This window comes from Theobroma umbraticum, unplaced genomic scaffold, assembly GCF_002168275.2.
Source record: "Theobroma umbraticum cultivar Fairchild unplaced genomic scaffold, ASM216827v3 scaffold_30.0, whole genome shotgun sequence".
In the NCBI taxonomy this organism is placed as follows: domain Eukaryota; kingdom Viridiplantae; phylum Streptophyta; class Magnoliopsida; order Malvales; family Malvaceae; genus Theobroma; species Theobroma umbraticum.
The window spans coordinates 9,458,097-9,479,088 of record NW_018397254.1 but is presented as its reverse complement, the minus strand read 5'-3'; the positions used below and the strand labels follow the sequence as shown (position 1 = coordinate 9,479,088).

General features: G+C 33.5%; 3 protein-coding genes across 3 annotated transcripts; all 3 read left to right on the top strand.

Annotated features, from left to right (window-relative positions):
- The first annotated feature begins 3,652 nt into the window (after positions 1 to 3,652).
- On the top strand, positions 3,653 to 5,165 carry LOC110413692 (cationic peroxidase 2-like). Its single transcript, XM_089782629.1, is given in 4 exon segments — positions 3,653 to 3,931; positions 3,934 to 4,148; positions 4,275 to 4,437; positions 4,524 to 5,165. Coding segments are annotated over 4 exon segments (978 nt in total). The 5' UTR covers positions 3,653 to 3,747; the 3' UTR covers positions 4,940 to 5,165.
- Positions 5,166 to 15,557: 10,392 nt separating this feature from the next.
- LOC110415971 (peroxidase N1-like) lies at positions 15,558 to 17,366 on the top strand. Its single transcript, XM_021427783.1, has 3 exons — positions 15,558 to 16,282; positions 16,432 to 16,594; positions 16,712 to 17,366. The coding sequence occupies exons 1-3, from the start codon at positions 15,881 to 15,883 to the stop codon at positions 17,125 to 17,127; spliced, it is 981 nt and encodes a 326-aa protein (XP_021283458.1). The 5' UTR covers positions 15,558 to 15,880; the 3' UTR covers positions 17,128 to 17,366.
- A 1,757-nt stretch (positions 17,367 to 19,123) lies between these two features.
- Positions 19,124 to 20,721, top strand: LOC110420721 (peroxidase N1-like). Its single transcript, XM_021434099.2, has 3 exons — positions 19,124 to 19,628; positions 19,797 to 19,959; positions 20,109 to 20,721. Exons 1-3 carry the CDS (start codon positions 19,230 to 19,232, stop codon positions 20,522 to 20,524), a joined length of 978 nt encoding a protein of 325 aa, XP_021289774.1. The 5' UTR covers positions 19,124 to 19,229; the 3' UTR covers positions 20,525 to 20,721.
- Positions 20,722 to 20,992: the final 271 nt, after the last annotated feature.

Below are 20,992 nucleotides of genomic sequence, written 5' to 3'. Positions count from 1 at the left end.
TATATATATATATATAATGATGTAACATTTTGATTAAGTTGATGAGATGATGTGATTGTTTTTTATTAGTGTGACATTAATTATGTGCTAACTTGGCATTTATCACGTTGGCATAATATTGATTGGACTAACAGTTTATGCTAACATGTTACTTGCTAACGTGGCTATCAATGGACAAAATCTCCACCTCACATGTCAGTAAATGCCACATCAGCATTTTTTTGCAATGTCAATATAAAATATTATCAGCCCAATCAATGTGAAATATTTTAAAAACAATGAAACCAGTTTACATTGTTATTGATACATATGATTCATGAAATCTTTCACTATATAAATTTGAGTTTGAATTAAAATTTTATCTAATTATTGTTAATTTGAAATTTTAAGAATACTTCATATACACTAATTCAGAAAATTCAGTAGTCGATATTTTACAGCATGGGACCATAAAAGAATACAATAACTGACCTTTAATACACCATTTGCAGTAATTAATAAAGTTTAAGTCGATTTCTGAAGAATTCATGTTTGTAAATATTAAGAGAGGCTTTCAAAGCTGAGCATCTATAAATATATTGTTGTTTTCGTTTTCATTTTTGTTAATCAATATGCCATCTGTCTGCTGCAATTGCCTGCTACTATGGTGACAAAAAACATAAGACTAATATAATGGATACCATTAGTCATCAGCTATGACTGTTTAACATCTTAATTAAGCAACCTCGGACTCAAAAAATTGAAACGATTAATCTAAATAGAAAGGAAGTTGACAGATTGATGATTTGCAGCTACCTATACTCTTCAAGCATAAGATATAGAACATTTTAAATAATTAATTAATAATTGATGATGTCTAATAGTCGTTTAAGGTTGTTTAAAATGCCAATTAAGAATTAACTCTATTGATCTTAAATTGTTTTTCTTCGATTATACTATTAAGTCGGTCCAATTCAGTTGGCAATCACAAGTTGTCAAGGGTATCAACAAATTCCTTGGGCTGTCACTTTCAAGTCAATGACATTTAGTTCTGACAGAAAAATCCAGTGAGCCAATCGCGTAAAAATACAAATGGCGCTGCCAATTTAGACAATTCTTACATCCCCATGTTCTTTTCGCGTCACTGCCATTTGCTTCATCTAATCCACATATTTTGATCATTTTATCATTATCCTTATATTGGAGTCATAAAAAAAAAAAATACAAATAATGGTTTCTCTTACTCGTAAATATTATGTGATCTTATGTAAATATAATTTAACTGAAAAGAAAACGAAAGAAAATGTAGGATAGTCATGCAAATTCTGAATTTTAGATTTTTTCTGATTGGTGGATAGTTTGTTTTTCTCCGATTTTCTTTATTTAGTTTCAGGTTTTAAATAAGATTGCCTATAACTTGAGGACTCTAACCAGCATTCCCAAAAATCACAGGCAAAAGTAGCACATGTACTATTGTACAACATATAATAACAAGATCACCTCAGTATGAAGGGTGATTACAATTACAATATTAAATCAATTTTTTCTTTTTTTATAAATAAAAAAGAGAGATTCGAATTTTATTCTTTAAGAAGGAAATCATGCATAACCAATAAACCAAACCTTAAGGTGCAATAGTTAGTTAACATGAACTAATTTAAATCTAGTTGCCTTTGTTGGTAAGATATTTTTTTCTCCGCTGAGTTCAATCTTAATAAGATTAAAAAAACCAAGTTCAAAGGCTTCTTTTGCCTAATATTCATTGTTTTCTCACTTCGGCTAACAGGAGGACACACCATAGGTTCCACGGCTTGTCAATTTTTCAGTTCCAGACTATAAAACTTCACGGGAAATGGTCCTGACCCATCAATCGACCCATCATTTGTCCCTCAACCGCAAGCACTCTGCCCCCAAAACGGTGATGGCACTAGCCATGCTGATCTTGACACTGGAAGCGCGACCAAGTTTGATACATCTTTCTTAACAAATTTGAGGAATGGCAGAGGAGTACTCTTGTCTGATCCAAGATTGTGGACTCATCCTTCAACAGGAGTCTTTGTCCAAAACGTTTTTTGGGTGGGAAGGGCTACAAAGCACTAAATTTTAACGAGGAATTTGTGAGGTCAATGGTAAAGATGAGTAACATTGGCGTGAAGACAGGCACTGATGGTGAAATCCGCAAAGTTTGTTATGCTATAATTTGATTAATTTGATTTTTGTAATTTCCTAATAATATACAGCTTAATTTATAATTCCCTTTTCTTTCTTAGTTTAATTTTAGGTATATCATACATGATATAGTAATAAGAAAGGTTAAGGTATCAAATAGGATATAATACTGTTCTCCATATAGTAATTCCATCATTTCTAGAATCAAGAATCAAGATGCCATTTAATTCTTAGTTAATCAGTATAATTAAATGTTAATCTCTGTCATATCAAACATGTACATGTAAAAACATGTCTTGATATTTAATAAATTAAACAAAAAACGTTGGTTAATAAGATATTATTGTCAGGGGTGGCTCAATAAGCTTAAAGGTCTAAAACTAAATATTCAAATGAGCTTTTTTTTAATTGAAATTAAGAAAATGAGGTGTTTTTTTTTTTATTGAAGTTAAGGAAGAAAGAATAAAGTAGAAAAGGAAATTTATAAGTAGATATTATAAATTAAAAAAGTAGTTTTATATATAGAAAAAAGAATAGTCATTGGAGACCATTAAATACATCTTATGATTAGTTGATTGTAAATAGGAGAAATAGTTGAGAATTAATAGCATTGTGGGAATTGAATGATAAAAAATTGAGATTTATTAGGCATATAATTAGAGAAGTGAAAGAATATGTTATTTTATTAATTATTTTTACTTTTACATATTTTTAATTAAAAATGAGATAAATAGTAGAGAATCAATAAGATGTAGAAAAGAGAGAAAATAAATATTTATTAGGTATGAAAAGATAGATAAATATTTTATTAATTATCTTAAATTTTGTATATTTTTAACATAATTAATTAGATTATTTATTATAAAATTATGAAATCTATGAAAATTTGAGACCTAAAGTCCTTGCTTTAGTGGCTTTACCTAAAGTCGACCTTGATTATTGCCAGATAATGAGTCTACCTAAAGTCGGCCTTGAATATTGCCCAAAAAATGTGAGAAGTTTACCTTCACATCAATCGATTTCTATTGTTTTCTAATTTAGACTCAAGAAAGTAAGTGACACCCTACTTACTTTTTCACAATTTGCATGCTGGAAAATTTTAGACAAAAAAATACCTAAATTTGAAAATCATGGTTTTTTTTAAAATTTTTTTGACAAGTTGATCTAATTTAATCTAATGACCGTTTTGGAGTCAATGATCAATTGGCATTTGATCGTTCGCGGCCGTACAAGATGAAAAATTATTACTGCTGAAACCTAAATGTTTTTTTACTAAGAATAAGAAAACCTTTGACAAAGACATTTTCTTCACTTGAAACCGCAAGCCATGCAAATTAACTTGATTGGTAAGTGTACATAAACGACAAAGATGATCACCATCTACGACCCTGCTGCAAATGAATCCAACTCATCGCCCAACAGGGCCTGGTTCTTTTCAGCCGGCATTCTTTACTAATTTCACAATTGTTTAATAAGATTTTGCCTATAAATAACCTCTTCATGGTATCCCCGAAAATCACAAGTAGAGTGGAAAAATACAACTCCTCATAGCAAAAACCTAGAGCCTTTTTATCTCTCTTCCTCCATACCTATTGTACAATGAAGGGTTCTTACAGCGGCCCCAGAATCCTTACAGGGATTCTCTATTTTGCCATGGCTGCCGCATTAGTGCATGGCCAGGGCACTCGTGTTGGCTTCTATTCCGCTTCATGTCCTCGAGCTGAATCTATTGTTACTTTAACAGTCCAATCTCATTTTCGCTCTAATCGTGCCATTGCTGCCGGTTGCTGAGGATGCATTTCCATGATTGCTTTGTCCAGGGTTGTGATGGCTCAATCCTTATCGATGGCCCTAACACTGAGAAAACGGCTCCTCCAAACACTTTGTTGAGGGGCTATGAAGTTATTGATGATGCCAAGACTCAAATAGAAGCAGTATGCCCTGGTGTAGTCTCATGTGCTGATATTCTCGCCCTAGCCGCCCGTGATGCCGTGGTTTTGGTATATATGATACACTTCATTATACTATACCAATATTTTGAATATGCTAGCACCACTTTAATTTGCTAGCACTTTGTGTGTGTATAAGTAGCCAGTAGCTATATGATTCATGCGTATATATGGCAGACAAATGGAGCGAGCTGGTTGGTGCCTACGGGACGCAGAGATGGGAGGGTTTCTCGAGCATCTGATGCCTCCAATTTGCCTGGCTTCACGGAGTCCGTTGATTCGCAAAAGCAAAAGTTCGCCGCATTTGGTCTCAACACTCAGGACCTTGTTACCCTTGTCGGTAAGCACTTGATTTTCAAAACTTTGTAGTCAAATGGTATTTGAATTTAAGTCATTAAACCAATCTTTACCATTTCTTTTGAATAGGAGGTCACACCATAGGGACTTCAGCTTGTCAGTTCTTTAGTTACAGACTATACAACTTCACTGCAAATGGTCCCGATCCATCGATCGACCCAGCCTTTGTGCCTCAACTACAATCACTTTGCCCACAAAATGGTGACGGCAGCAGGCGCGTTGATCTCGACACCGGTAGCGGTGGCAGGTTCGACACATCCTATTTTACAAATTTGAGGAACGGCCGAGGGATACTTGAATCTGATCAAAAGCTGTGGACTGATCCTTCGACAAGAACCATAGTTCAACGGTTCTTGGGTGTGGCAGGCGCGCAACCACTGACCTTTAACGTCGAATTTGGGAGGTCTATGGTGAAGATGAGTAACATTGGGGTGAAGACGGGCACCAATGGAGAAATTCGCAGAGTTTGTTCTGCTGTAAACTGATATTGATTATCGAGATATGATAGTGATACCGATATTTGATATTTTGATGTTTGGCTTTATTGGCGCAAGCTGGTAGAGTGATAATAATTGCTCACTCTTGTTGACTTCGAAAGAGGCAATGTTGCGGAAAGTGGACAATCGAAATTGGATTGTCTTTCTTTTTAATTATCACCATATGTATTCTATCAACCTAGCAGATGCAGAATCGAATATTTGACTTTAAGCATACTACCTTTTTTTGGGCATTTTATTATATTTTTCTTTCCCAAATTTTGATTTACATAACAAAAGATTGTGTTATCCCCTAATTTTATTTTCCATTTCTCAAACATTAAATATGAGATGTTAATATCGAAAGTTCTTTAACCATTTGAAGACATAAAACCCATTTCCTATTGAATTATCTTGTCACATTATACGTGCATCTGCTTTATACTACGGTAAAAAGTTACCTGAACAAATTGATCTCTAATTAACTAAGCATTTGTAATTGGCCACCTTAATTATTGTTCATTGTGCATGTTGAATGAACAAACAACTGAAAAGAAGGAAAGAGACGGCCAGATGTGTCCTTGACTATTATGTGCTGCTATTGTCTTTGTCTAGAATTGTAATCCTTTTTGATAGATTGGTCAAATTGTCCAGAATATATATATATATATTATGTTCCCAAAAATAATTAAATGCTTGCATGTAATTATCAAATAGCGAGAAAATGACTACTAATAATGCAACATCCAAAAGAAAAAACAAATAGCTGATTCTGCTCATCAGTCTATTGCAACCAGCTGTACACCTCTGGCCTTCTAGTAACTTTTATCCTAATAATTTTTTAAGTGAATGTCATCCTCACAAACAGTTATTAGTGTTTCTCCTAATTTTCAAAGTGAATAAAACTTGAAAAAAAGAAAAAGGAAAGGAAAAACTGCCAATGACTTAATAATTTGCCACGTCCTTCCAATATTGAATAAATGATAAAAAATTAAGATGTAAACAAGTCCGCATTAACTTTTTTTGATCAAAGTACTATATATATGGTGGGACTTCGCTAAGCCACGAAAATTATATGGCCTTAACTTGGCCACTTGCTTAACCGGACTATCTGGTGGCTTATTGCTAGTATTGGATAATAATTCTTTCGACAGTCAGGATGGCTTATTGGTATGGTATGATACCTAGTGAATTGTTTGTTGGTATTTTGGTTTGTGTATTTTAATGTCTTTCAAACTATTGTATAGTCCGTTTTGTTGGATATATAGTGATTTTTTATAATGTTTCAATATCTCGTATTATTTAAGTATAAAAGAAGTTAGAGTTTTATATAAGTAAATTCATTATGAATTTATTGTGAAAAAAGAAAGAAAGTGGGTTTGTGTGCAAATAAGATCTTGAGAAAATGTAGATTGCCCTTTTTACCTGAGAGCATATAGCTAGGCTAAACCCAAGTGATGATTGGAAATTACCATCCAGAACGAATTGTAAAAACAGATCCTCTTTGCTTTTTAAAAGTAACCTTTAATAAAATGAAAATTTCACTATCAATATGCTTGTTTGCTCTATTGTTATTGAATTCCCTTTACTTAAGGGCTTGTTATGCTTTTAACTGATTACTGCTTATTAGTTATGAAGTTAAACTGCATATATATTTTCAGCTGGAGAATATACTGTTTCACTTTTATGTTACAAAAAGTTTAATTTATTTTTCTGTCTATATAATACGTTTTTGTGAAAAATCTATTTTTTATACCTATAGCATGTCAAGCTTGTTTCAGCCATCATTTTCTTTTAATGGTCTACTGAGTGTAGTGATTTATATATGACTTCTTTGCTTACCAACTAATTAATAGAAAATGAAGTAGTAATCTAATTTGCCAAACTACCTTTTTTTGTTATTAAGATTCTCGCCATATATACTCGATACTTGTCATGATTTTGTGGCTTTCACACATAAGAAGGATTGAAATTTCAGCTCTATGCACCAAGTTGAACATTTAAGTTGTACTATATTGTTCCTGTTTAGAAGTTGTGAAATTAATGGGTGTTGGAGTTTCCTTCTAGTCTTTTGTAGAAAATATTTGACAAATATGAGCCTTATTTACAATTAAGAAGAATGCTCTAATTGCCAAGTACAATAAAGCCCAAAGAGACCAACATTATCTTCCTAGATTTATGGGAGTATGGAAAGTCAAGTTTTATTTGTTTTCAACTTATCTTGTCAATTATAAACTTATTCATGCTTCTTATACAACTAGTTAAGTTAAATACTAAGAGTCTAGTTTCTCACGTTTTCTATAGATTTTAAAATGGTTTTTGTAATTTCTATTGATAAACCCTAAGCACCTAGTTAAGAATGAATGGCTTTACTAATAACACTTTCACCATTTGTGGGATAACACTTTCCTTCTAGTTATTCAAATACAGAATGAGAAGATAGATTGTTGTTGAATGGGTAGACTATGTGCTAGGGTTTTCATGTAGAAGAATCTTCTTAAACATGTGTCCTGATGAATATATAAAAAGAAATATAGCCATCAACATATTCATTTCTTGATATATGATCACATTATCTCTATTGGTTTTAAATAAAGAAACAAGCCTTTTGACACATTTTTAAACTTCAAGATGATTGTTTGTGATAGTGTGCATAGTGTGAGGCTGTGAATGACTATGGAATCCATGTTTAGATCTATTACTAAATAAATTAGAGATTATGAAGTATACATGCTGTTTTTATACAATGCCCACTGTTTTGAATAAGATTTGCATTCGGAATGCTACTTAATTCATAAATGCCACAATGTCGTTTGCTAGCATATATGCATATGTAAAGAGTGGGTGGTCCCATTATAAAAATTCCATCTGGTTATTAATCTAGATGTGAAAGTAAGATACCTTTTGTATTTTGATTTTAAGAAATCATATGGCATGAAAGTAATGAAATTATGATATTGAACCATGGAAAAAACTAGTACTTGTTGGTTGATGCTATATTGGTCATCATCTCTATAACTTGTAGAGTTTGAGCATAAATTGTGATTGCCATGGATTTTATTCATAAATAGTCTTGAACAAGATAAATCTTGGCAATGGTTAGTATGCAAATGAGTTATCATTCCTTAAAATGGTTATTGATTATAAATGCTTTGTAAAGCTCTTTGCATACATTGTTTTATAACACATGCGGGTGGCATATTTTGAAACTTCATGGAAGCATGAAAACATGGTTTTATGTTGCTGGGAATTAAGTATGGTTTTATTACCAATTGACTATATTTAAAAAGCATGAGTTGGCGTTAACGATCTTAAAGTTATAGCATGATTTTAAAAGCATACTTTGGCACCAAAACAGATTTGGTTTAAATTAAAGCCATTCATGGGCAGTTTCATGACCATTATTAATATTTCAAGATCTTTACTATTTTTAAAAGCATATGCAAATGATTGATTTAAATGCTGTTCACATATATATTATTATCATGGCATGTTCTTAAATTACAATTGGATTTAAACCCCTTGGTTTGCATGATAACTTTCAAAGAGAAACTATCTTAGGTTTAGGTCTTGAGTTACGACAGTAGGTGTAGCCTTTGTGAACAAAAACTAAACTTTAGAGAGAAAAACTAATATTATTTTGGGTGTTAAAGTCATAAAATGTGTTAGTGGCCTAGTACCAACACAATAGCATTTTGTTGAGAGGCTATTTAAAGGTTTTGACATTTTAATATGACACATGTAAGTACTTTTTATTATGTTAATACCCAGTTAAAAAAATAAAAAAAATAAAAGTGATAGTGTGGCTCAATCTAAGTGTGCTTAGATTATTAGAGTCCGATGCATTTGATAAATTATACTCAACTTTATATAGCCTCTGTTGTGTGTAGACTGAAGAGATATATACAAAGTCCCAATCAAGATCATTAGACTGTTTTAAGCAAAGAAATGAAATATTTGAGAGGTACCATAAACTATAATATTTTAATAATGAATTTTTTGCTGTATTAAAAGGATACAATGATGCTAATTGGATTTAAAATTCAAACGATACTAAATCCACCAGTGAATATGTATTCACCCTTGGTGGGAGTGTTGTAACTTAAGTGCACACATTATGGTAAAAAAGGTCACATTAAGGAGAAATGCTATCGGTTGATGAGGTTCCCAAAAAATTTTAAATTTACTAAGACAAAGACAAGTTTCAAAAAAAAAAGGAAAGTTGTAGCAAACACTGCCATTGGTATGAATGACAGTCCATTTTCAACAATGTAGTCAAAACAGATAGATGAGTCAGTTGGTAATGGTCCTATGTCTCAATTGATAGCAATGAAGCAACAAGTCAACAAGCTCATGGAACTTTTCAGTGATAATGGGATAAATTGCAATGGTGGTAAGACTTCTTCACCAAAAAGGCCTCAACACAAACCATACTTGATCAACTTTGCCGTTGCAAGTATCGTATCCAATCAGCCTTGTTTCAACACTCTAAATAATTTGCCACATAGTCTTAAGCATATTAGTAACCTTATGATTAAATAAGATAGTTGGATCACGAACTTTGGTGCTATAAATTATATTCGTCATTCTTTAGAAAGATTTATCTTTGCTAAACCAGTTGATAACCATTTTGTAAACTTGCCAAACAATAACATCTCTATTAACACTCAAAAATGTCTTTGTGTTCCTAGCTTCAATTTTAACCTCATATCAATGAGTGAATTAACCAAATCAAAGGATTCATGTCTCTTTTTCACTGACAAATACTATATTATTCAAGATCTTCCATCATGGAAAGTGATTGGGGTAGTTAGGGTATTTTCAAGCCTTTATATGATCCATGATAACCAAGTTGAACAAAATCCCTCTCATTTTTGTTTTAAAAACTTTGTTAGAAATGCTTTTATTTTTTTTGTAAACTCCTCCAAGCCAAAGTATATAGATTTTGATATATGGCATTTTAGACTGGGGCATGCTTCAATAGAAAGAATTAATCTGTTACATCAAAGTTTTCCAAAAATTAGCTGTTTGAGTGATTTGTTATGTGAAGTATGTCCAATGGCAAAACAAAAAAGATTGCCATTTTCAGTTCATGTTCAAAACACCAAAGCAGTTTTTGAAATTGTTCACATAGATATATAAGAACCTTATGAAGTTTCTACTTTGAATAAACATAGGTATTTCTTAACTATTGTGGATGATTTCTCATGTTTCACTTGGATATACTTAATGAAACCTAAGTCAAATATGTCATCAACGATACCTGTTTTTACTAATCTTGTTTAAATCAATTTGACACTTTCATAAAATGTTTAAGATCAGACAATGGAAAAGAATTTGAACTCATTGATTTTTATAACAAAAATGGGATTGTTTATCAACTATCCTACATTGGTACACCACATCAGAATGGTGTTGTGGAAAGGAAACACCAACACATTCTAAATGTGGCAAGAGCCTTGAGACTTCAGTCAAATGTACCACTTAAATTCTGAGAAGATGCAGTCTTAACTGCCATACATATAATCAACAGAGTATCGATTAAAGTTTTACAAAACAAATCACTTTATGAAATACTCTTCAAAAGGCCACCTTCATTCAATCACTTCAAGGTATTTGGATGTCTATATTTTGTCTTAACACAATTTTAACATAGAAAGAAGTTTAATAGCAAGGCCACCAAATGTGTTTTCATAGGTTATCCAAACCATGTCAAAGGGTACAAAGTATATGACCCTCAAGCTAAAAGAGTCCTAATATCCAGAGATGTTGTTTTTCATGAGGATACTTTCCTTTTTCAGTATACAAAGCATGGTAACCAAGATATTGCATTTCATTAAACACTTGACATGCATGTTGTTCCTTTTGATATTTTTGATTCAAATCTTGTCAATTCTCATTCATTTGATCAACCTCAACCTAAATTATGTCCTAATGAACCTTCACCAACTTCATAATAGAATTTCAAACCAATAAATGATGAAATTTCTCAAAATTCATCATCTAGAAACAGTTTGCCTGATAGCAACAATACTAGTCAATCTAAAACAGACCATAATCCTGATCCAATTTAGCCAATTAGAAGAAGCACAAGAATGAAAAATACCAAAATACTTAAAAACATACCAGCTTGATTTTCCTTCTCATACTAGTATTATTACTTCACATCCTATATCTAAATTGATTTCTTTACATAGTTTGTCACTAGCACATTAAGCATTTACTGTATCTTTGTCAAACATACAAGACCCTATATCTTATCATTAAATAGTAACTCATTCACATTGGAAACAAGCAATGGCTATTAAACTAAAGGTTTTAGAAGAAAATAACACTTGGAGCATAGTACCTACTGATTGTCTTACTATTGGTTGTAAGTGGGTTTACAAAAACTAAGCAGAACGAAAAGGGTGAAGTAGAAAAGTACAAGGCAAGATTGGTGGCAAAAAGATATAATCAAGTAGCTGGCTTTGACAATCAAGAGACCTTTAGTCCTGTGGCAAAACAATCTACAGTGAGAATATTTCTTGCACTTGCAGCTACAAACAACTAGACACTAAAGTAGTTAGATTTAAGTAATGCATTTCTACATGGAGATCTAAATGAAAAAGTCTACATGAAGCTACCTGAAGGATATAAGGTTAAGGGGGAGCATCCTAGTGGATCAAAATTAGCATGTAAACTCCACAAATCTCTGTATGGACTTAAGCTAGACTCAAGACAATGGAATGCTAAGTTAACCTCCTCCATCATTCACTATGGCTTCAAGCAATCATTGTGAGATATTCTTTATTCACCATGAATACAAGTGATGGTGATTTAATAGCTCTGTTGACATATGTTGATGATATTCTTATTGGCAGTACTTCTACTCAAGCTGCAGTTACTATAAAAGAATACTTAAGCTCACAGTTTAAGTTTAAAGATCTTGGCATAGTGAAATATTTCCTTGGTTTTGAGACAGCAAGGCCACCACAAGGAATTTCATTATGTCAAAGGAAGTACACATTTGACTTGTTGGAAGAGCATGGTTTTCTTGGAGCTAAACCAGTGTCAACACCCATTGATTACAATGTGAAATTAAGAAAAGCAAGCAAAGAATATAAGTTAGCAGATCTTACAAGATACAGACAGTTGGTGGGAAAACTTCTTTACTTGACTTTCATAAGGCCAAACATATCTTATGCAGTACAAACCTTAGCTCGGTTCATGGACAAGCTAGCACATGAGCACTATATAGTAGCCTACAAAGTACTTAAGTATTTGAAGGTAGCACCTGGTCAGGGAATTTTGATCAAAGCAAAATCTAACTTAAGGATTTTAGCATACTGTGATAATAACTAGGTAGAGTGTCCAGAGAGCAAGAAATCTATTACTAGATATTGTGTGTTCATTGGTGAGTCATTAGTAAGGTAAAAGTCCAAGAAACAGTAAGTGGTAGCACGAAGCTCAATTGAGGCAGATTAAGATCCATGGCAACCACCTGTTGTGAAGTAATTTGGATAAAAGGTTTGCTTGTTGATTTTGATATTCAACACAAAGATCCAATAAAACTTCATTGTGATAATCAGTCATCCATTTATATCAATCGAAATTTAATCTTCCATAAAAGGAAAAATCATATAGAAATTGACTGTCACTTCATTCGAGAAAAGATTTTGAGTGGGGTAATTGAGCCAGCTTATGTACCATCAGAACTACAAGTTGCAGATGCATTTACTAAGGCTTTGCAACCTAGACAATTTTAGAGATTGTTATACAAGATGAACATTCACAGTGTTCATGGTTCCTCTTGAGCGGGAGTATCAACAAAGGTCAATCTGTCAAATCATGAAGAAACAAGATTCAAATAGCAGCAAATAAATGCAGTAGCATACAAGAATACAATCTACTTTGTAAATAGAAAAGAAAATAAAGCTGAAACGCACCATCTCGACTATAAGAGATGATGAGAAGAAAAGAGGAAGCATGAAGCACACTGTTTCATTAAAGGAGAAGCAGCACCATTTTAGCTATGCTTTAAGTTACCGTTGATAGCTTTTTAATTGTTAGTTAGTGGAGTAATTAAATAGTTAGCCAGCCTATTTTGTCATTTTCTAATTCATTTGTGAAGTCCCTATATAAATAAACCCATGTATATAACTTTTCATGAAATGAAGGATCAATTATTTCCAAAATATTATCTGCATCATTCCTCATCTTTCATCACATAGTAGTTTTCTTTCTTCTTCTATTATTATCTAAAAAGCCTCTGTTTAGTGTGCTTGAAATAGAGGTTATTACAGCAGCCTTGCAGTATGCTTCAATTTTATTAACAGAGAAGTGGCAGCAATGACCAAACAGAAAAGCACCAAACAAATGATTTTGATTTGTTTAACTTCATTGTCATTGTTACAACACTAGTACAAAGGAAATCGAGTTTATAAGTAGAAAAGTAGCTCTAGAACCGCTTAAATTTTGGGTTGTGAATGGTGATGGTCTTGCTGCTTGCAAGTAAGAAAATCATTTGTAGGCAATTCAAGTCAACTCGAGAAACGCGGGAAGGATTAAAAATAAGAAAAGTTCAAAAGTATAAAAGAAGTAAACAAAACCGGCCAAAAGTTTGCAAAAAGTAAAGATGGCAGACCAAAGCGACAAGGGCCACTTTTGTTGCGTGATGACTTTGCGTGAGATTGCTTGTTGGCATTTCACGTGGAGAACAATCTTTTGTCACTTGTCAACGGCTACTTTTTTTTCATTTTTGTCAATGTCAATGGCTTATTTATCGATTGCTATTTTTTTTTCACCTCCATGTCACATACGAATCTCTTAAAATTATTATAATAACAAAAAAAAATCCTACTAAGTAGTTTCAATTTTGATTATAAAAAAAAAATATATATATATATAGTAGCATTTTCAACTTTGACATTGCAAAACGAAATGCAGCTAAGGACTAGACATAAACCAACGCTCTTTCATGTGTTTATGGTTTCCAATCCAAGGTAGTGACAATATTTTACATGGGATAATTATAATGCAAATTGATGTTTTAATTACCTGCAGGCTAATGATCCCAGTATAAGTTATTATTATTACTATTTTAAATTTAACAAATTAATTAAGTTCAATTTGGTTTTTTATTTGTAATATAAAAATAAAAATTATATTCGAGTCGAATTGAAATGAATTTTTATGTTATTTTTTATTTTTCACAAATAAAAATATTATTTTATTTTAAAAAATTTAAGATAACAAACTGAAGAGAATATCCACAAAATAAAAAGAATTACCTTTTTGTCTCAAGTAAACGGATTATTTCATTAAGCATAAAAAAGACTGATACAAAAACCGCGGCAAGCTAAGGAAAACAGCCAAGGTTGACCACACAAAAGAGACTCGTATCGTACCAACCCGCAACAGCACGCATATTCGACTTACACCCTGTACAAATATTATTACTTAGCTATCTTTTTTAAAATGGTATTTTTTTTGTTTATTAGCTTATTCATGAAGATCATAGGTAATACCCAGTATATTTGTATTTTTCTTACGTTTGTTTTCTATTTTTCTACTTAAAATTGTCTGGCCATAAATTAAGAAAATAATACCCTTTTTTACAAGTCATGAAATAACCCTTTCTAATTAATCAATTAGTATTATTTCGTAAAATAGTAGTGAAAAAAGTACTCATCAGTTCAGATTCCTGACAAATGGAGAAATATATATATATAAAATTAATGTTTTAACATACCCAAAATTAATAACTTGTAAAGCCGGAAAGATTTATGAGCCAGCACAATTACTATTTGCGTATTCTTATCGTTTTCACTTATTCAATTCATAGATTTTATTAAAATTATTTATTTGGATAAACAATTTATGAGTTAAAAAGAAGAAAATGAGTAACATTGTGAATATATTGCAAAAAGTGCATAACATAATGACTGTTTTAAAAACAAAAACCAACCCTTGCTCTTGACTCAAAATGTGCAATTAAATAAAATCATTATACTAAATATATATAGTTTGCATCACCAATAATGCAAGATCACAGACAGATATTGGTATAGTTCATGAGTTCTTAATTGATAATTTTTTTAAAAAAAGATATAAAATAAAAAGTTGACAAGATCCTAATTAATTTTTATAAGTCAAAGTCTAAATTAACATGTAGTTGATGTTGTTTATTTAAAAATTCTATAATATTAAATTATTTTTATTGTTATTATTATTTTTTTGCTCGGCGAAAGATTAATTTTGAGAATACATGTTATCACCAATAATAACATATATGACACAAATTAATGAATTATACATATAAACAATAATGGAGAAGAAATTGAAAAATGATAAAAAGAAAATGGAAACAAGATATGTGGCCTCTTTGATGTATTTGAATAAGTAGGTTCAGTCTAAAGCTTAATAAAGCTTCGTGCAAGCTAGCGGTTGTCTGTCACTTTCAAGTCAGGTAGTTGACACTTTCATTTCAATAATTTTATCTAATCTAAATCTATATCTGATATCCCCCTAATCATCCTGTCATGTTCCCCTTTTCATACGGCCATAAAATATTTTTAAAAAAATTAATACGATTAGTGGCTTAAAAAGATTCTTTGACAAAGGCCACTTCTTCACGTGAACACCGCTCCCCTTTGCAAATTGCAACTGGCTTCCTCCAGGCAAACGCTGCTAATGTATCCCAACTCATCATCCGTCGGCCCCTTACTACTCTGAATCTTTCTTTTTCCTTTTCCATGCCGGTTCTTTATAGCCAGCTTTCTTTACTCATTCTATAGTTGACTAAAAACTTTGCCTATAATAAACCCTGCTCACCATCCCACAAAATCACAAGCAAAGTAGCAAACACACTCCTCTCGCAGGAAAGGAACTTAGAGCCATTTGACACTCGACGTTCTGCATTTTCTCTTAAGTCTTATAGTCCCAATCCCATTGTTCGGGGTGATCAGAATGGAGGGTGCTTACGCCAGCCCGAGGTTCCTTGCAATGATTCTCATGTTTGCCATGGTTACTGCATTAGTGCAGGGCCAGGGCACCCGAGTTGGGTTCTATTCAAGAACATGCCCTCGAGCTGAATCCATTGTTAGGTCAACGGTTCAAAGACATTTCCAGTCTAATCCTGCCATTGCACCTGGCTTGCTGAGGATGCACTTCCACGACTGCTTTGTCCGGGGCTGTGACGCGTCTATCCTTATTAATGGTTCTAATACGGAGAAGACAGCCGGTCCAAACCTTTTGCTGAGAGGCTATGAAGTTATTGATGATGCCAAAACTCAACTTGAAGCTGCATGCCCTCGTGTCGTTTCATGTGCTGATATTCTATCTCTTGCTGCTCGTGACTCTGTCGTTCTGGTAATCTACTACATTTAATCAATATAATCATCATTTTTTTTAGCATATAGTATTACAAGATGCTATTTTATTACTGTAACTTTGCCCTCTTTGATAGTTATCATACACTAATTATTACCGATTATGCTTCATCCGTATGTACCATGCAGACAAGAGGAATAAACTGGCAGGTGCCTACAGGACGCAGAGATGGGAGGGTTTCGTTAGCATCAGATACCTCCAATTTGCCTGGCTTTAGGGAGTCCATTGACTCGCAAAAGCAAAAGTTTGCTGCCTTTGGTCTCAACACTCAAGACCTTGTTGCGCTTGTTGGTAAGCAATTTTCCTTGGTTTATATATTTTCAAAGTCAGTTGAAAAGTTTTATCCAATTAATATTTGAAATACTAACATTTTCTCTGGCCTTAACCTTTTATTTTCCCCTCTTACAGGAGGACACACCATAGGGACTTCAGCTTGCCAGTTTTTTAGCTACAGACTATACAACTTCACCAACGGTGGTCCTGACCCCACAATCAACCCAGCGTTCGTCCCTCAACTGCGAGCACTTTGCCCAAAAAACGGTGATGGCTCTAGGCGCATTGATTTGGACACCGGTAGTGGTAGCAGGTTCGATACAGCTTACTTCGCCAACTTGAGAAACGGTCGGGGAATTCTTGAGTCTGATCAAAAGTTATGGACCGATGCCTCGACAAGAACTTTTGTTCAACGCTTCTTGGGTCAGAGAGGCTTGCGACCATTGAACTTCAACGTGGAATTTGCTAGGTCCATGGTGAAGATGAGTAATATTGGTGTGAAGACGGGTACTAATGGTGAAATTCGAAGAATTTGCTCTGCCATTAACTAAGTAATTACTTGTGTTAAGATGATCATAATGACGCTCGAAAAGTTTCAATGAGCATATAGTTCTTTATTGATTAGCGTAAGCTGAGAAGCTAATAAGTCCCACTCTTTTTGACAAAGAGAGAAGGGTGATGTTAACTAGCAAATCCAAAAGAAATTACAGGATTTGTCTACTCTTTTGTATTATGATATTTGTATAATTGCATCGTTATTTTAATGGAATATTTGACTTTTGTTTTCTCACATCTTCCTTAGAACTCTATTAACTAATAACTATGCATTTGTCGTTGACAAATGACAAGCTTAATTATTGTTTCCTGCTGTCACGATTAATAATTAAATGTGAAATTACGTGCATGCTTAACAGACAAATTAATCATATAAACAACAATGTCTAGAAATTAGAAAGAAAGAGACAGGCACTTAACCATTTTGTTTGCCACCAATATTATATTGGTTGGACGACTAGATAGACGAGTGGGGTAGTCAAAAAGTGATTGTTCCAGGAAAAAAAATATATATGCAATAAAATTTTCCCAGTTTTATATCCAGATCGATGGACTGTCTCCCCCTGGCAAACATTTTATATATCCAGACAAGTCTTTGTATTGATTGAATGATGACAATCAAAAGGAGGACTATTGCCACAATACACAAACGGAGAAGGTTTAGTATCAAATGATTATTATAATAATTATTATTATTATTTCATTTTATTAAAATTAGTTTTAAATATAAATAAAATTCACATATTCAATGATTCACATGTGAAAAAACCAATACATTAAAATAAATTTTTTTTAATAAAGGTCAAACTATGACTTCATCTATTCCGCGTCTTTGCTGGTGGCGCGGTGCGCCTGAGTGGACGACTCCAGGTCTCTTATCTGTCATTTTGTTTTTTTATTGCTCAGCAAGGACTCTTCATCAGGATAAGCCAAAAGGGGTACTTCCCCTCATCTTTCAGCCCTTTGATAATTTTGGATAAAGACCCAGAAATAATTGATGTTAGAATAATTTTATTCAATAATTTAGCAATTAATAAGGCCAAAAATGGCAAGAACACAAGGCTTCTAAGGAAGCTTGAGCAGTGAAACCGGACTCGATCAACAGCCTGATGATAAGATATAACAAGAAGCAAGCCAAGTAGCAAGCACTTGTTTTATTTAATTATTGCCATTTATGGAACTCTATTAATTATCCTTTCTACTTTGCCACCTAATTTCAAAAGCAACAGCCATTGTTGTTAGGATGATTTATTATCATGCAAATATATATTTTACAATGATATTTTATTTCCCTTAATTATTACTCAAGTGAATTGTTAATTTCAAATTTTGAAATGTTATTTTTTGTACTCTTGCCAAAAGTTTATCATTTCTTATATACTTGATAATTAATATTAATTTATGTATTTTTTCTTTTTGGTTTTTAATAAACTTTTATAGATAATAAATTTTAAAATTGTCTATGTAATTTTTTGTACATGTTGATTACATCAACATGTCAAATCACATGAAAGGCATGTAAGATAAAAGCTAATCATAAATTAAGAAAACAAAGTAAACTTTTGGGCATTTAATAATTTTTTTAAATATCCAAAAGGCTGGAGCTGAAGTGTAAATCAATAAAATTAGTTACTGTAATTGGGATGTCAACCTTTCTTTTGGTCAATCTATACTCATTCTTTAACTTGTACTGTCACGTTAAGGGTTCGCTGATCCAATAACGATTTGTATGTATTCCACGCACGCGCGCTCCACTTTGTCATGGTGCCTAAAATAATGATTAGCAAATTCTATCTACATGGACCACTTCTTCTCGTGAATTACGACCAGCTGATTGAAACAGTTCTTTAAAGGCCGTCATGGCCCCAGCGAAATCTGAACCCCAACTTCGATGGTGGTTCCTTGTAGCCGGCTTTGCTGACTTTTCTCCTCAGGATTTGACTCTTTGAGCCTATAAATTGCATCAAACCAGCACACTCCAAGATCACAAGCTAGTCAAAGCAATCAAACACAAACTTCTCACTAGCAAATTAAATCCCAGAGTTACAGATCGCACTGCAACCCTCTTTTCTTTGTAGTAATTGCTTTCCTCACAAAAATGGCGGGTGGTGGTTTTAAACATTTCATTTTAGTGTTTCTTCTGTTTGCCACGGCAACCACATTGGTGCAAGGCCAAGGCACCCGTGTTGGGTTCTATTCACGCACATGTCCTAGTGCTGAATCCATTGTTAGGTCAACTGTTCAATCCCATTTCCAGTCTAACCCTGCAATTGCCCCAGGCTTGCTGAGGATGCACTTCCATGACTGCTTTGTCCATGGCTGTGATGCCTCTATCCTCATTGACGGCCCTAACACTGAGAAAACTGCCGGTCCAAATCGTTTGATAAGAGGCTATGAAGTTATTGATGATGCCAAGACACAACTCGAAGCAGCATGCCCCAGGGTGGTCTCATGTGCTGATATTCTTGCCCTTGCTGCCCGTGACTCCGTGGTTCTGGTAATTATTACCATGAGATATGTTATTTTACTAGTACAATATAATATTGGAAAAGATACTAGTACTACTAATTTACTTCTACTACAATCACTTAGTTACTTTATGGTTTTAATCTGTATCATATAAATAATCGCTGAGTTAATTCTTTATACAAAATATTCCATGCAGACAAGTGGACGAAGCTGGCAGGTGCCTACTGGACGCAGAGATGGGAGTGTTTCATTGGCATCTGATACCTCTAATTTGCCTGGTTTCAGGGAGTCCATCGATTCACAGAAACAAAAGTTTGCTGCTTTTGGTCTCAACACTCAGGACCTCGTTGCCCTGGTTGGTAAGCAATTCTATATTAGAGACAATATTGTTTTAAATTTATAAGATCAAAACCAGTTGATAAAAGTTTTGTGAGTTTTTTCTAATCTCTCAATTTTGAAATACTAACGTGCACCACCTTTATCCTTTGCCTTTCGTTTCTTCCAACAGGAGGACACACCATAGGAACTTCAGCTTGCCAGTTATTCAGGTATAGGCTATACAACTTCACCGCCAATGGTCCTGACCCCACAATCGACTCTACTTTTGTCTCTCAACTACAATCACTCTGCCCTGAAAACGGAGACGCCAGTAGGCGCGTTGATCTTGACACTGGCAGCGGCAACAGATTCGATACATCTTTCTTCACCAACCTGAGAAATGGCCGTGGAATACTAGAGTCTGATCAGAAGTTGTGGACTGATGCTTCAACAAGACCCATCGTCCAACAATTCTTGGGTGTGCGAGGGTTGCGAGCACTGAACTTTAACGTGGAATTCGGGAGGTCGATGGTGAAGATGAGTAACATTGGAGTGAAGACAGGAACTGAAGGCGAAATTCGCAGAGTTTGTTCTGCTATAAACTAATTAATAATTCGGAGTCTATGTTAAAGCATGGAAGTAACTATTTGTTCATTATGGGCGTAAGCTTAAATATGAATAACAATTCCCGCTCTGGTTGACCACAGAAGCATTGATGCAGACAGTCTAAGTTTGACTGTTTGAATAATTTGTATTCTATACATGTATGATGTATCTGAATGGAATATAATTTATTTGAGTAATGATATCGGGCTCAAGGTTACCAATGATTTAAGATATGGAAAGTGGTATGACACTCAAGGCTCTGCTCTCAAGCATAAACCAAAATGTATACACACCTTGATAAGTCCCCAAGGTTCTTTCATAAAAGGCCTTGCAAACTGTAGCATGCAACTAATCATTTTTAACTAAAACTTGTAGTATAATGCATAAATCAACTGTTAAGTCATTTTACCAATCCATGAAACTTAAAATAACCTATACCAGAGAAATTAAGCATAGAAACCCTCCTTT